At 37.6% G+C, this 16,022-nt stretch overlaps 1 protein-coding gene across 12 annotated transcripts in view; it reads right to left on the reverse strand.

Annotated features, from left to right (window-relative positions):
• Nucleotides 1–16,022, reverse strand: part of Lrrc7 (leucine rich repeat containing 7) — a 486,713-nt gene that overhangs the window by 220,622 nt on the left and 250,069 nt on the right. For all 12 annotated transcript variants that reach the window (XM_063258479.1, XM_063258496.1, XM_063258477.1 and 9 more), the window contains 2 exons: nt 5,160–5,249; nt 1,628–1,684 (listed from right to left, as the gene is read on the reverse strand). In XM_063258479.1, the coding sequence (XP_063114549.1) occupies nt 1,628–1,684; nt 5,160–5,249 (147 nt within the window). The remainder of the gene's footprint in view (nt 1–1,627; nt 1,685–5,159; nt 5,250–16,022) is intronic.

A 16,022-nucleotide genomic window follows, 5' to 3' on the forward strand; every position in this document is an offset into this window, starting at 1 on the left:
AGAATACCCTTGTATCACGGACAACAATTCTGACTCACTACTCTCTTGTACACACAGCTATTTCTTATAAAGTCCACATCACCAGTCTACATCAGGTTTACCTCCTACTAATATTCTGTTTTTAAGATACGTATGAAAAATCCTGCAATCTAGGTCAGGCTTATCTTATATTAAACTCCAAGCCAATATTTTGGAGTCGTGCGATTGTCTTCCACACACTCAATATTTTTTTCCTTGACATAAACACATACATTTAGATAAACGGAAGAACTGCCGCCCACCCTCGTTTAGCTGCCTCCCAGCCAGACTGTCACTTCACAATGCGAGGCATGAAAGCATCTGAGCTGGGAACAGGGGCACTGACTGCATTTGCAGGGGACGAATATTGGGACAGGCAGGACTGTCAACTGTGTTCCCAGGACTGTGGATGCCTCTAAACCCGAAGTGTCTCCAGCTAGGACTAGATATATTACTTCAGCTAAGAGGAGGGCTTACTCAGGGTGCAGGGTGCTGGGATGTGCAACATCTGTCTCCTTTCTGAGCGCTCTTCTGCACTGCCGCTAACTGAGGCTCTGTGTGTTGAGTGTTTTAGTGGATTTCATAGCATTGTTGAAAGTTGTGGTCATAATGATGTCATTATACTGCAATCCCTCCATTTTTATGTCATACCTTTCCTAAACCAGAGCTGAAGTTATCTCACTGACATATGCATTTCGAAAACAATGCCATTCGGTCTCATTTGCTTACAGAAAGGATTTTAAAAAAATACAAAATGTGAAGATTTGGTTCAGCAGAAAATGTGCCTTGCTGAAATACTGAGAAACTAATTGCTATGCATAATATTTTTCTGTAATACTTAAGGAATAGCAACATAGAACATATATAAGTCATGTTGATTTATTTAATATAAGTCATGTTGATTTATTTGAGTAAGAAACCACTATAAATAATTTTTGACATTCAACAACAATTATCTCTGAACTACACAAAATTCTATTGTTAGACATTCATAAAGGAAAGTAGGATGAGACAAAGCATTAATTAAATTAATGCGTAACAATTTGTAGATTACTTGTTACTTTCAAATACCCTGGGTATTTATATGAACCAAATTTTAAATAGACTAGTACAAGAGAACAGTTTGTAAGACTGTTATAAATACAACATTTTCCCCCACTAAATGACTTCAGAATCTCTTGAAAATTTTTAATCTTTTTTTCTAAAATTTTTTTGGCATATTCTTGATTTAAAAGCTGAAAAACATCACAATCCATAAATTAACTTTCAGAATTAAGCATCTTTGTAGGTTGAACTTTGTAAAATTGTTAGTTTTCAGCTGTAAAAATGACAAATTTGTAAGTTTTAGTGGAATAATTTCTTGGCATATATCTTTAGCTACAAGAAAAGTCTTCAACAGCCTCTTCTTATTTTTACTTGTTATTATAGTTTTTTGAGACCGGATACATTCTTATTTAATATGAGTCCCAAATAGCTTACTTTTTTGACCTTTAGGAAGAAATTAGAATAAATCAGTCAAAATGGCAAAACAGCCAAAAAAAAAAGTAGCTATTTTTGCCTCCTACCAAAAAGTCACAATTCAAAGTTTAGAAAATACACAATCACTTACTTTGGTAGAGTTTTCAAATGATTTTCTCTTAACTCCAAGATCCGCAATTTGACAAGTCTATGGAAAGAGTTTTTAAAAATTAATTTTGTTCCTGTATAAAATGTTCATTCAGTAAAGTGAATTGTTATAATCTAAATAACTCTGGTCAATATTGTTTTCTGTGGTTACAAATTTTAAAGAAATATGCACACTGGTGGTAGAGTTACAGCAACTTTGGGAAATGGCGAATTATTTTTGTAAAAATAAAGACAAGTCAGTGACATCTTAAGATCCCAGACCTTCTAAATTTCCAATGTTTCATAACAATGCACTCTCTGTTAGATTTAATTTTGTTCACTCAACAGGTTATCAAATCTGGTAAATAGCAGGTGTTGTGTTCACTAAGACAATAGCATTATTTTCCTCTCAGAACTAGAACTGCACTTGAAAAGTAAACAAGAAAGCACAGAGGTAAATAACTCAGGCTTTCTGGCAGGACAGAGCTGTGTGAAAATTCAGGCTTTCATGTTCTGTCTGTGGCACTTTGCAAATTAAATGATCCCTTCTAACTTCAGTTTCCCTATCTATACGTGGTGATAAAAGTACCAAATTCATAGGGATTGCAAAGGCGTTCTGAGCGTACCCTCTGTTCTCAAGTCACTAGCTGCTTTCTTTAACTCCACATTGGGATCCGCTTCATTGTTGCTCAGGTGTACCTTTTAACATTTCTGAAAGGGTTTTGGAAACCCTGTGCATGACAATGTTAGAGTTGAAGAAAAGCCACTCAGAAAGGATGAGAGGTGCTCAGAGTTCCTGTCGTGTGGGGGACATTTGTCATTATGAGGGCGCCTCAGAACTGGTGGTTGAAATTTGTCACCTGGGACATGCTTCTGTTATTCATGTCTACACAGGGCTCAGATGAAGCCACCACAGAGCAGACATTAACTAGGTTCTCTGTATTCTTAAAATTTCAGCAAAATTTGCTATTCAGGGATTTCACCTATAATCGTGGGTATTTACGATGCTTTTAGTATTAATCTAGGTCTCTTTTCATATCCATTTTTCTGCTTCCTATTCAGTTTCTAATTTAATTTTAATTTTATAACTCAATATACACATGAAATAATCAGTTCTTTAGTGGACGGATATATTGTTAGTCAAAGACATTTCTTAAACATAGGTCTCAAATCTTCTCACCTAGCATGATGATATTCTGAGATTCATACTAGATTTTGGCAGTACAGAATCCCAGGTTATAGCAGGGTTATTAAGCATTTTGTTACACTACTCAAGTGAAGGTTAAAAATCCCTTTTTAATGATGAAAAAGAGGACATTTTGGAAGTCAGTTTACGCAGATTGCAAGTTCTTACTCCAAGTACTTTGGGGTGGGTTTATGTTTCCTGTTTGCTCACATCTTGTTTTCATGTTAGGATTACTTAAGGCAGGTGCACCTAAGTTGTGCAGTGTGGGCCACATGTGGTTCTGGACAGTGAGTAATGCAGCTCCACAGGTCATAAATGTTTGCAGTGTTGTATGACCTTGGTGACATTTTTCATGACCCCATTGAGCAGGGCTGGGCCATGACCTGTGTATGTCCAGGCACCAGCTCTGTCTCCCTGGCCACACACAGACAATTCAAAGCCTGTGCCAATCATGCGTGACACACTCTTGTGTGAGGTAGTGAGTAAAATGCACAACTACCACGGATCATATTTCCGTCCCCCTACATGTGTGTGCCTGTGAAACCAGGTGTTTATTGTTTCTGAGCATACATGTAAGGCTCTTTAACTATTTAAACTCGAGCTTGTGTTATTTCACAAAAATAATTTTGTAAGTTAAATTATAAGAGAGGAAGTTTTGTTGCCTGTATATATTATATTGTATTATATTATATTATATATTTTATATGTAGTCCAATATATTCCTCTTCACTTAGGGCCACTCAGACAAGTCAAAAGGTTGGAGATCTGTGAATGAAAGGAATTCACAAAAATCCAAGTCAAAAAAGTCCAAAGTAGGATGATAATTAAATATTTAATAATCCGATAACTCAGCAGTATATCACGGTGTTGATCTGTACCAGAAGGACAGTGCTGGACAGTAGATAGTGAACTTTCAATTCATTTAGAAGCCAGGAAAATGCTCTTCTGAAAATCTGTGAGTTTTACAAATGGTCTGGGTAAATGGTGTTAAGAGATGCTGTGATATCATGATTCACAAACTAAGAGCAGCTGAGGAATGAGTGTCCTTTCAGTGTGTAACCAGAGGCTGTCACACACTGAGTGAGCTCCCCCATCTCAGGTCACGTACGAGCTTCTGCAAACAGGGTCTGAATTATGCCCCATTTATTATTTGAATAATTTCGAAGATGATCATTTAGAAAAATGTAGGTGGCAATGAAAGATTAAAATGTCTTAGGTTTAAGATACATCTTATATAGAAAATAAAATTGCCAAGCAGAGCAGCTAGAAAATATTGAAAAATATGAATAAAATGAAAGTTATCCATAATTTCATTCCAGAGTAACCACTCCTTCATCTCATGAATATTCATATTGGAAACATAGTTCATACATTTTGTAGTATATATTCCTAGATTAAACTCATCATAGGAATTAAAAATATTTTCCTAATACAAAATGATTAACTGCCATATATGTTGTCATGTGGATGAATCATCTACATCATCAACTTCCTAAACAGATACAATTCCATTTTTCATTTTGTCAGTGATAAGAAATACACTTGTGTATAAATCCTATGCGATATTTGATGATAGTGTGAGATACTCCAGAAATCAGTCACAAAGGTGATGCCTGTCAGTTTTTTCACAGTTTTAGACCCATGGTTCTCTGCATAAAGGGGATGACTCTGTCATCCAATTAGCAGAACTGTGAAACAGTTCCACAATGGACCAGAACCCAAAGTTTCTCACTGTCATATTAATTCATATCACACTTATGCTTTTTGAAGATAGTTTTCATGTATTCACTGGCCATTCTGTGTCTTACTCTAAATTGCTTACTACGATTTTCATATTATTTACCCATTTTCTTCAAGATATTTGTCTTCATATTCATTTAGAAGAATTCTTTATATATTAAGTCTACAATTTATTTCTCATATAGAATAAAAATGTTTTCTTCATTTATGGTTTTACCTTAAATGTTTAATTTTCTTATTTTAAGAGTGTCCAAGTGTTGTTGATTTATAATTTTCTTTTTTTGCTTTTATGCTTATAAAGGCATTTCACAATTTAAGGGACATAAATATTTGACTGAATTTCTTCCAGGTCATGTTGTAGCTTTACTTATTTTTTTGACATTTAACCCTCGAATTTATCTAGAACTTATTTGTTTACTGATCTTAAGTGAAAACTTAACTTTACTTCATTTTTGCAGAAGTCAGATTCATTTCTGCATTTACAGAGTCTCATCTGTTGTATAATAACGTGGCCCATCCTTAATCACACTGTCACTTGTGAAGCCTCATCTCTGGCACAGCGCTTACTGAAGGTGAATAAACTTGCATAACTTACATTTCTTTTGCTTACCTTCCAAAATTGGCTGGAAGGAATTCAAGAAAGGCGTCATTCAGGTAGAGCTGGGTCAAGTTTAGAAGCTGCGTGAAGCCATCGGGGAGTCTAAAAAGGAGTTAAAGTTTTAGCCATTGCATCAATGTTACTATAGAAACAGAGCAAAAATACACATCTCTGAGACAAAAAATAGCACTGTAATACATTTTCCAACTCTCCTTTGGTAGCACAGTAATGAAAGAACTTACTGAGCATGTTGTTACAGCTTGACAATTTGACTCATTATTAAAGTAAATGGCAGTCACCCACTTCCTTGTCACTCTACCGAGACTGATGTCATTGTTAAAGTTAGAGACAAGTCCCTTGTTGCTGGCCCAAAATCAGCCATACCAGCCATCACCTCTTTAATGGGAATGTCCACGTGTGTGGCATGTTTTGTGATTTTAAAATTCACATTCTTTTCTCAGTAGAATATTCACATACACGGTCAGGAAAGAGTATCTATACATTTAATGATTTCAGTGAATCATTAAATTTTGTCTACATAAAACTGTGAGGGCAAAAATTGTCTGATACAGAAAGGGAAAGAATAAGTTGGCACCTTCACTCGTGATTATTTTCAGAGCAAACTCTAACATGTTTTCATGTTATGATTCAAATAGGTGTGCTTTATGTTTATTAAAAATGAGCAAGAACATTGAAAATATAATTAAGCAGAGTATAAAGGCTATTAGAGAGATCAGAAATTGAGATAACATCCTCTTGGAGAATTTTAGAAGCTAGATGAAATAGTCATTTGAACTATCACACCTTTTTTCAGTAAAAGACTTAATTGGAAGATTCTCAAGATCTTTTCTTGATATAATATTGATTTCTCTTTTTTCTTTTGAAGAGAATAAAACCAAATGTGCCAAAACAAAATAGAGTCAGTCAAAACAAAAGGATGGACATAGTACATGACATAAAAACAAAATACAAGGTGATCTACAATGGTTACCATAATGCCTCTTGCTCTTCAGAAGAATTGCCCATATCTTCAGGTATAATAAAGTTGAACAAAAAAGTACAAAACAAAACCAATAAAAATGAAACATTGGAGACATTACAGGACTTCAAAAGAAGATAACAGTCAAACCAGAATGGGTGTCATGGTGAATCTTACTGTCTTCAAAGTAGTTGCCTACACCCTCACACTTGATACTATCAGACAAAACAGAGTAGAATAAAATCAGTCAAAACAAGACAGTGAAAGCAATATGGGGCTTCAAATCAAGTCAATAGGAAATAAAAAATGGTTACTATAGTATATTCTGCTATCTTTAGAATAGCTGTCCATGTCATCAAATCGAATACAAGTAGACAAATTGGAACTGAATAAAACCAAACTAAACAAAATGATGAAAACAATATGGGTTTCAAATAATGATAAAAGATTAACAATGGCCACTGCCTTCCTTTTTTAGACAGTTCCTCCCCTTTCACTTTCACAGGGTGCATGGTACATTTTGCATCCCACTAACTCCTTTAGTTTTTACATTAGGGAGGCAGCCCACTACTCATATAAGTGATTTGCAACCTTTTCACTCCTGAGCATGATCTCAAGTTGTATCCATTTACCTACAAGAGCCTCAAGGTTTTCTTTCTGTATAGCTGAGTAGTTTCCCATTGTATAAAAATGTCATGGATTTCTAACCGATCTGCAGCTGATGGGCAAACTACCCCCACTTTTATCTCATTCCCTATCACACAGAGCACTGTTTTCTCATCTTTGACTTTCCTTCTATAAACCCTCTTTCAGGTTAATTGTATTTCTTATATACAGCTTATTGATAGACCCTGTCTCCTGATCCACTCTGCCTGTGTTTCTTTTTATCCATAGTTAGGATATCCATATTTAGTGATTATAGCCAACCTTCTCTGCCTCATCTCTGCCATGTTATTTTCCTGCCATTGGTTGTCTACTTTATCCCATTCAGTGATCCCCTCTGCCACTGTTCCTGAAACCACAGTCTTCTTTTTCTCTTTCTCTAGAATGTCCTTTATTATTTTTTGTAGGGTTGGTTTGGTGGTCATGAACTCCACCAGTTCCTCTTTGTCATCGAAGTATCTTGCTTCTCCATTAATTTTGAGGGATAGTTTTTCAGGCTACATCAATGTGGGTTGGAGGTTATTGTCTTTCAGGACTTGTAATACTTCACTCCAAGCTCTTCTTGATGTGATGGTTTGTGTTGACAAGTCTGCCATGATTCTGATGGGTTTACCTTTATAGGTGATGTTTCTTTTCTCTGACAGCTTTTAATATTCTGTTCTTGTGTTGAATTTCTGGAATCTTGATTACTATATGTCTGGGTGTAGATCTATTTTGGTTATAGCTGGCTGGAGTTCTGTATGCCTTATATATCTGAATATCATTTCCTTTTCCTATGTTTGGAAAGTTCTCTTTAATTATTTCTGTGAATAGCCTTTGTATTTCATTTGTGTTTACCCATGCTTCTTCACTTACATTTTTTATTCTTAAGTTATAGATCCTCTAGTCATCTTCTAGCCTTTGTTACTTCCTGGTTTCTTGTTATTTTTAAGAGATCATTCCTTTCATAATCAAAAGTTGCAAACCTGTCTTCAAGGTTTGATAGTCTATCCTTAGTTTCTTTCAAGCAGTTTTGCCAGCTTTCAATGGAGTTTTTAATTTCCTAGTAATCTCTTTCACTGTGTTTCATGTGTTCTAAATATTTTTATATTCTTCATTGAAGGTTTCCCTCCTTTTTCTATGCTCCTCTATTCTTTCATCTGTGTCTTCTTTAGAAGTGCTTAGCAATTCTTTTTTTTTATGTCTCTCATATCTTCTTTTACCTATAATACTATTTCTGTTCTAAGTTCTTTTATAGCTTCATGGAGTTGTTTCTTATTTCAGTGGCTGTTGCTTCAAAAACTGCAAGTGTGCAACTCCTGATGTCTTCTGTGTTTGCATCTCCTGGACCAGTACTGCTTGGGTTGGAGGCCTTTTGCTTCTTTCTCTTGTCATGTTCTTGGTTTCTTCCAGACAAGTGGGTAGGAGGGTCCCTGGCACCTCCTGTATTGGTTATAATTATTCTGAAGTGTGTTGGCTAGATATTTCTACTGTTTATTGCTTTCCCCAGTCTGTTGGTGGCTACTGGAGTGTAAGCAAGGGCAGGGTAGGCTGGCTTCTCCCCTCTAAGCTGGTTAACCACAGGGAGTCTTCATATTAGTGTGCACCAGGCGGGTGGGGTTGGTTAGGGATAGCTTTAGGGAAACCTTGGCAGTGGCTATTGGACCGTGCAGAGGGGTGGGACTCAGTCCAAGCACTTTCTGCCAGTCTGCTCCAAGCTAGGAGTGGCTGGATGAAGCTGGCTACAGTTCTGTCTCCAGGCATATCCTGCCCAACTCCAAAATGGCGCCTAGCAAGTCTCCCACTCCTGCGGGAGACCTGAGTCCCACACACCCACCACCAGCTAGTGCAGTTCTCTGGTCTGCTGCTCCCCTCTGCCACTACATCTCCCACCAAGGCCTTCAGGCTTGCTACCACCAGCTTCACTGTGCCCATGTGTCTCTGGGTTCCAACAGCGCTTCTGGCATGGTGGTTCCAGCTCTGGGTAAAGTGCTGCTAGCTACAACCTTCTTCCGTTTAAGGTTTTTTTTTTTTTTTTTTTTTTTTTATTCTCTCAGTGGGCTTCAGTTCTCACTTTAGTTTCTTTCTGGGTTGAGGAGACCCACTTCTTTCCTTCTTGTCTTCTCCAAAACGTTATATTCCAGCATCTCTCAGAGAGGTTATTTATTCTGCTGCTTACTGTTCTGCCATCTTCCGATTTTGTCTGATTTTGTCTTATAATTTCTACTTAAATGTTTTAATACCTTTATATATGGTCTAGTCGGGATTAAATTTTCTAATAAAATATTTCTAAGTAGCCTTTGAATTTGCCTTTTGCTCAAATTGTCATCTATCTCTTTTTTATGCATATGCTGCTTAAAGAGCTCTTGATATTCCTTGCTTTTTACTGGGCCCTGGGCATCATTTCCTGGCCTGCATCCCTGCTCTGTTCCTGAAATCACACTCATCAAAACCTCCAATAACCTCTTTGGTTTCAATTCCATCATCTCCATCTCATTTTCCATCCCACACTGCTTAGCAACAGTTGCCAGTGTTGACCGTTCTCTACTTTGATTCTATGACAATAGTTTTTCTGTTTCTTCTCTGACCCCTGGGCCAGCCCAGTGTAATTTCATGGCTTTTCTCCTCTGCCCCATCTTTATTATGCAATATTTTCTTGATAGCTTTATAGAAAAAAAAATATGTGTGCTGAATAGAATGAAGAAACAGAACTGAACCCTCCACACTCTCTAGGTGGACCCCCCACGACACTGTCTTGTTTAGCCCCGAATTTGTTAATGGTGTTAACTACATTACTATTTAGAGTTTTCCTATATAACCACTTAATTCTTTAAAAAAGAAACATGCTTTGTGATTTTGCCTCTTTTGGAATGTTCTATAAATCTAATCACACTGTGTACATTTCCCTGAGATACCTGCAAGCTAGCATAAGCCATTTCAGATTCAGTCTTTCAAAGTAAAATGATCAGCTATGATAATGCAGTCTGCCATTCCATGTGTTGGAATTTCATAATTTATTCTCTTTATAATGAGCATTACATTTGTGTTTAGATTTTTGTTTTGCTGTTATAAGTAGACCTTCTGTGACTATTTTATAACATATATCCTAGCATATACCTTTAGAGGAGATTACTATGTTGCATCCCTAAAAGTGACATTACTCAGTCACAGGGAATACTATTTTAAATTTATTAAATGTAGCCAAATTTTATCAAAAGTAATTTTATCCACTTATCCAACGATCAGTGCATAAGAACTGTGCTTCCTATGACCTTAGTCATTTGCAAGATTTTTTTTTTCTGCTTTTATCAATGTGGTAAATGTAACACATTTCCATTTCCTTGATTGTTTACAAAACAGAATTTTCATAAGTTTATGAGCAATTTGGGGCTCTCTTTCTGTGAAATACTATTTCTTGCCCATTTCTTTGCTGCCATACCAGTGCCTCCCCCTACTCCTTTCCAGTGCAAACTGGAACAACTGCTGACTGTTAAACCCCTGCTCTCTCTTTGCAGATTTGCTCAGCTGCTGGAGCCTCCTCTGTTCATGCATGCCCTGAGGCAGAGTCCAGGGAATCAGTGTCCCCAGGGGGGCCCTCAGGGACTGACTGGCAGGAGGATAAACACCTCCGCTCCCACACCCACTATGTCTAACAGGTCTGTGCTAGTTTTGCAGCGCTCCCCAAAGATCCCCTGATTGCTCAGGTTCCTGTGGCCAATGCCAATAAACAGCCTGAGGACACATCCTCAGCACCCGGTCATACCAGCATCTCCTGAGCCTTTATTTTAACTTCAGAATACCTACTTCCGAGAATCCACACTAAACGTAATTCGTAATTCCTAGCATTTTTAAAGGGCTGTAATCTTACACTGGTTACCTAGGTTGTAACTTTTTTATATTAGTTGTTTGTGCTACAAATATCATGTACAAATTTGTATTTTCCAGTTGAATATGAGTTCATAGACGGTGTCTTTTCAGTTTGCTCTTAAGAGAGTGTGACAGTGAAGTCCAATTGTCAACTTGATTGGCTTGCGAGCCTCCTAAGGGATAAGTAAAGTGTCTGGTTGGGTCATGGAGGCATGGCCTGGGGGACTATCTGATCTCTCGCCCCTTTCTCTCAGGCACTGTTCCCCTGTTCTTCTTTCTGATCTCCATGAGGTGAGAGGCATTCTGCTGAGAAGCTCCTCCACCATGACGCTCCTGCCTTGGAGCCAGACAACTGTGAACTGAATCCCCTGAATCCATAAGCCCAATAAGCCATGTCTGCCTTTAAATTGTGGGTGTTGGGTGTTTGGTCCCAGCAACAGGAAAGCTGATTAACACAGAGGAGTAAGAGTCATGAAAATGGGGGAAGGGGGGTAGGGGAAGAATGCAGGTGAAGAGTGGGGAGGGTTTATCTAATGTAGAAGTAAGAGGATATCCAGGTGGGATCCAGCGATGACATCGGGAGTGAATACTTTGCATGTTGGCGCACTGGGAGCTGAGATTTGAGACCTCAGTGGGTCAGGTTTACAGGGACTTGAATGCTCAGCTGAGGCCTTTGAACTTGATCCTACAGGAATAAAAGTATTTCTGAGGTGAATAATTATTTTTATTTATGCACCTCTTTGTGTAATGCTTTCTCGCTCACATCCTGATGCCAGGATGCTGTTTTGCTAATCTCACAGATGTTAGAGAGGTTTCAATGGAAACTTAATTCCTGCCTTACTGACATGTTTTAGGAGTCACTGGTAGAAAGAGATTATTCATGACTTCTCAGAAAAGCGCATCAACACAATACATTTAAAAGTACAAGTTTAAAATCATGCAAGAATTTAATGTGTCACAACTAATGAATAAAAGGTCTTTAAAAATAGAAACTTTTTAGTTATGTGGATAGTTTGAGGTGTTCTAACTTTCTTCAGTCCACAATTCATAATCCATATTAAATGGTATTGTATTATTCCTTTGATCAAAAAATAGTCTGTATTGCTGCTTCTTTGGCAGTGCTTATGCCACAGGGGAAAATGGCTTATAGCACAGAACATTTCTTTTAGGGTTGAAAAACTGACCACACATTGCCGATCTGAACTGAAAAATTAGACTACAAAAGTAAGTTAGGATGGCTCTTTCTACAGACTGGCATATACTCAGCCACAAAGAAGGATACATTTTCTATATCTTTAGGGAAATGAATGACATTAAATGAAGTAAATCAGACGCACAGCTTGATACTACAGGGTGTTCTCTCCTGAGAAACCCAAAGTACAAATAAAGAGCAAAAGAGAAGCTTGTGGAAAGGAAGCGGGGAGGTGGCTGTTTCGCAAGGGGAAAGGAGACAAGGGACAGAGGGTGAGCCAAGGAGAGAGGGAGTATAAAGAGCCTGAAAATGCACTTTGCATGCACCAGCTACCGACAACGAATGTAGTCATTACATGCCACAAACATGAACTGAAATAATAACGACAATAATAATGAAAACCTGGAAAGGACTATGGGAAGGATGAGCGGTGAGGTTAGGGTAATAAGAAGAATCCAGGCGTGGTAAGTCTATGAACTCCCCGAGATCAAAGTAAACACTGTGTACCGCAAACACGACTAATAAGATACAAAGAGACTGGCTGTAGACACTGTTTCAAAGTTTCAGTGCACTGACTGTATTTAAGTTAAATGAAAACATTTTATACATTCAACTTCTAACAGAACATTTAAGCCATTTAACATCTTATATGTTATGATTAGAAAATCAATGTGTGTGTGTGTGTGTGTGTGTGTGTGTGTGTGTGTGTGTGTGTGTGGTTTTTTTGAGATAGGGTATTGTTGCATATTCTAGGCTGGCTTTGAACTAACTCATGATGGAGTCCAGGCTGGCCTTGAATTTGTGGTGATACTCCTGCCTCAGCCTCCCATGTGCTGTAATGACAGGCATGTGTCACTATGCCCAGCTTTAAGAAGCCAATAATAAAAGCTTCTACTCCAAAAGAAAAGCATTTCCCATCTAAATACATTTAAAGGTACAGGGCTGGGGATTTAGCTCAGCGGCATAAGCACCTGTTTGGCAAGTGAGAGGTCATGAGTTTGATCCCTGGTTCCAAAACAAAACCAAACACATTCATATGTGCAGACTGAAATTATGGAATGGCTACTATGTTAGAGACCTGGAGAACAACAAATACTTTTCACAATCTCACCTCTTTTAAGTACCTTAAGTACCCTGTCATTTCATGGGTTTCTAAATTCTTTTTAACTCATCATTTTAACATCACTGCAAACTTGAATTAGTGTTTCTCCCTGCACCTGATAAATTTTCCTTCAGTTTTAATGCATGCACACTGACTACACATTCTATAATTCAAACTAGGACACTTGTAGCTAGTATTAAATATGTCACATCAAGAAGCATAAACAGGATTGATTTGGCAAACAGTCACATAAGGTCACCCTACAATAACACTACCTTGTAGATTTATTATAACTTATTAATACTTTCCTTGTTGAACACTACAAATATTTCAAAAATTTCAAAGTGTCTCTTTTAATTTACACCAACCTAAAAGATTCCTGATACAATAAAACAGTGAAATGAACTGGGAATTTAAATTTCCTTTTTTTTTTTTTTTTTTGTCTTTTTCCTTTTTATCGGTACCGGGGATTGAACTCACGACTGCCTGCTTCCAAGGCAGGAGCTTATGCCGCTGAACTAAACCTCCAGCCCCATGAACTGGGAATTTAAGTACTAAGTTCATGATTTTTATCTGTAGAAATGTATTAATGCTTATCTATATAATTTAGTTAATGTAAAAATTAAAATTAATTAATTTCTCCAACACTCTGAGAAGGTGAGTACTCAGTACATTCTGGCCTTTGCTTTTCTTGGTGGAGCTATTTTCAGTTTCACTGTGATAATACTCACCAACCATTTGGTTAAGGTGTTCAGGGAGTACTGTAAAGTTTGAACTTACAAGTAAAACTAAAAAGTTACACTCAGATCTCTAAGTTTTACATTTTAGAATTTCATGACTTAATACTTCTTAAATTTAGAGCAAAGGAAATAACAGAAAAATAATATGTAAAAATCAATAGTACTCAATCTATTTTTAAAAAGATCAATGAAACTGACAAATCTGTAGTCAGAGTTACCAGCAAAATTTGAACTAAATTACAATTCTAGGAGTGAAAGCAAACCTATGCATATTAGTGGGCCAAAAAAGAAATGTTATGAAAAATTGGTATGCCGATAAATTTTAAAATACACGAAGTGAACAAATTCTTGAAAAATAAACTACTAAAGATCACTTAAGAAATTGGGAGGTTGAATAACCCTACAGCTATTATCAAATTTAATTTGTAAAGAAAAACATTTTCATAATAAAAATTCCAGTCCCAAATGGCTGCAGAGAAAAATTCTACCAGTATTCCGTACAAATTCCTATAGAAAATGGGAGACAATACTTCCCACCTCATTTTATGAAGTCCTTTTTACCTTTACATGTTGGAGACCACTACAAAGCGGCTCTGAGCAGGATTTAAATTTTACTAATTGGCTTTCTATGTTTATCTGTGAGTCTGTCCTAGGCCTACGCCCCTTGCCTGGTGACGGGAGCTGATTCACAGTAAATGAACCTCTATGAATCACTGGTCCTGGCTGAGGCCTGTAGTGGCCTGTGAGGCCAGAGATACCTCCAAGGGCAAGATAAGGCCTCAGCTGCAGACACTTGGCTCAAACCCCAATTAAGTAGATAGAGACTTCAGTGGCAGAAATTATTCCTATAGTCTCTCTCCTACCATGTCTTCATGAAAATAAGACAGTTCTCCTAAATTGGCATACTTTTCTACTTGGAGAAGTCCTTGAAGTGACTCCCAAGGTCCTGCTCATTGCCTGCACTTTCCTCAGTTTCCCTGCCCTTTGTTTTGGACCTAATAAATATGGGAGGTCCAGAGAAGTTTCTGTCTTAGCCCTCAGAGACTTGAACTCAGCTAAAGGGTTTTGACCTTCCTGGAGCCCTAAAATCATACCGCTTGTTTCATTTATTTAAGCCTCCACCGTACACTTGTTTGGGAGACTGGAGAGCTAGGTCAGGCAAAATTATACAAAGAAATGACAACATCAACTTTAGATAAATAGCTTCATGAAAATACGTATTAATGAGTATTAAAAATCAGGGCAATCAATATATAAAAATCAAGTAGAATATTATCCCTGGGATGCAAAGTTGGACTGACATACAAAAATCAATGTGAGTCACCGTGTGATCAACTTAAAGAGGAAAAATGCATTATCATGCCAAGAGGTATTAAAAACCCAAGTTGTGACAAAATTCAACATCCATTGGGAAAAAACATTGTCAGCAAAGTAGGCATCAAAGGTATGAGGAGCAGGTTCTAAGGTGATCTTATGACCTCAATTCCTGAAGCTCATGCCTCTGTATAATTTCCCTTGAATGCTCTCAGATCTATGACTCTATACCAGTTCCTAGGATGTGGCAAAGATGACGACTGTCACTTCCCTAACTATGTTACCCTCCATGGTGCACTTGCTAGACCCAGCCTCTCGCTCGGACGCTGTCCTTAAGGAGCAACTACTGTGCTGAGAATACACGTGGAAGGGATCACATGGCAGGAAACCACCAGGACCCCAGAGTGGCCCACGGGTGAAAGCTCACAGGAAGTCAGGACTCTTGGCTGGGTCATAAAGAAGTGAACTCTGCCAACGACCTCCGTGAGCACTGGAGGAAACTCTTCTCTAGCCAAGTCTCCTGATGCGCACGGCCACACTCCAGCCTTGAGCACAGCCTGATGAAACTGTGAAGCAGAGAGCCCAGGTGAGCCATGTCCAGATTCCTAAACCCCAGAACCTGAGCTTCTTGTTAATGACTAATGTTTATTACATGTTAAATGAAAGTGTAATATGCTAAGTGTGTAGAATAGAAGTGTAATCACAAGAGAAACATGCTTTAGTGTTTTTAAGATGCAACTGCAGGTTCAGCCTTCACTTAGCATAATTTTGAATGGTTGGGTTTGGATTTTATAGAGTATGCTATCTACTGTTAGGATGCAGATACCAGATGTACTGTATAGTAAAGATCCCATTAATGTTTAAGTTTAAGAAATAAATATATCTTGTTTTAGTCTATTAATTTTGTGGAAATCTACTCCATAGAATTAGAAAAGTAATACAGATTTTGGTATTTGGAATGGTAGAATGTAACAAATTCCTGTAAAAATAGCTTGGGTTTGAAATCAGAGGTCACAGAGTGGTGAATGTTAAAGAAAAA

This window comes from Cavia porcellus, unplaced genomic scaffold (assembly GCF_034190915.1).
Source record: "Cavia porcellus strain 051 isolate PalLab524CR breed Dunkin Hartley unplaced genomic scaffold, mCavPor4.1 scaffold_1, whole genome shotgun sequence".
Lineage (NCBI taxonomy): Eukaryota > Metazoa > Chordata > Mammalia > Rodentia > Caviidae > Cavia > Cavia porcellus.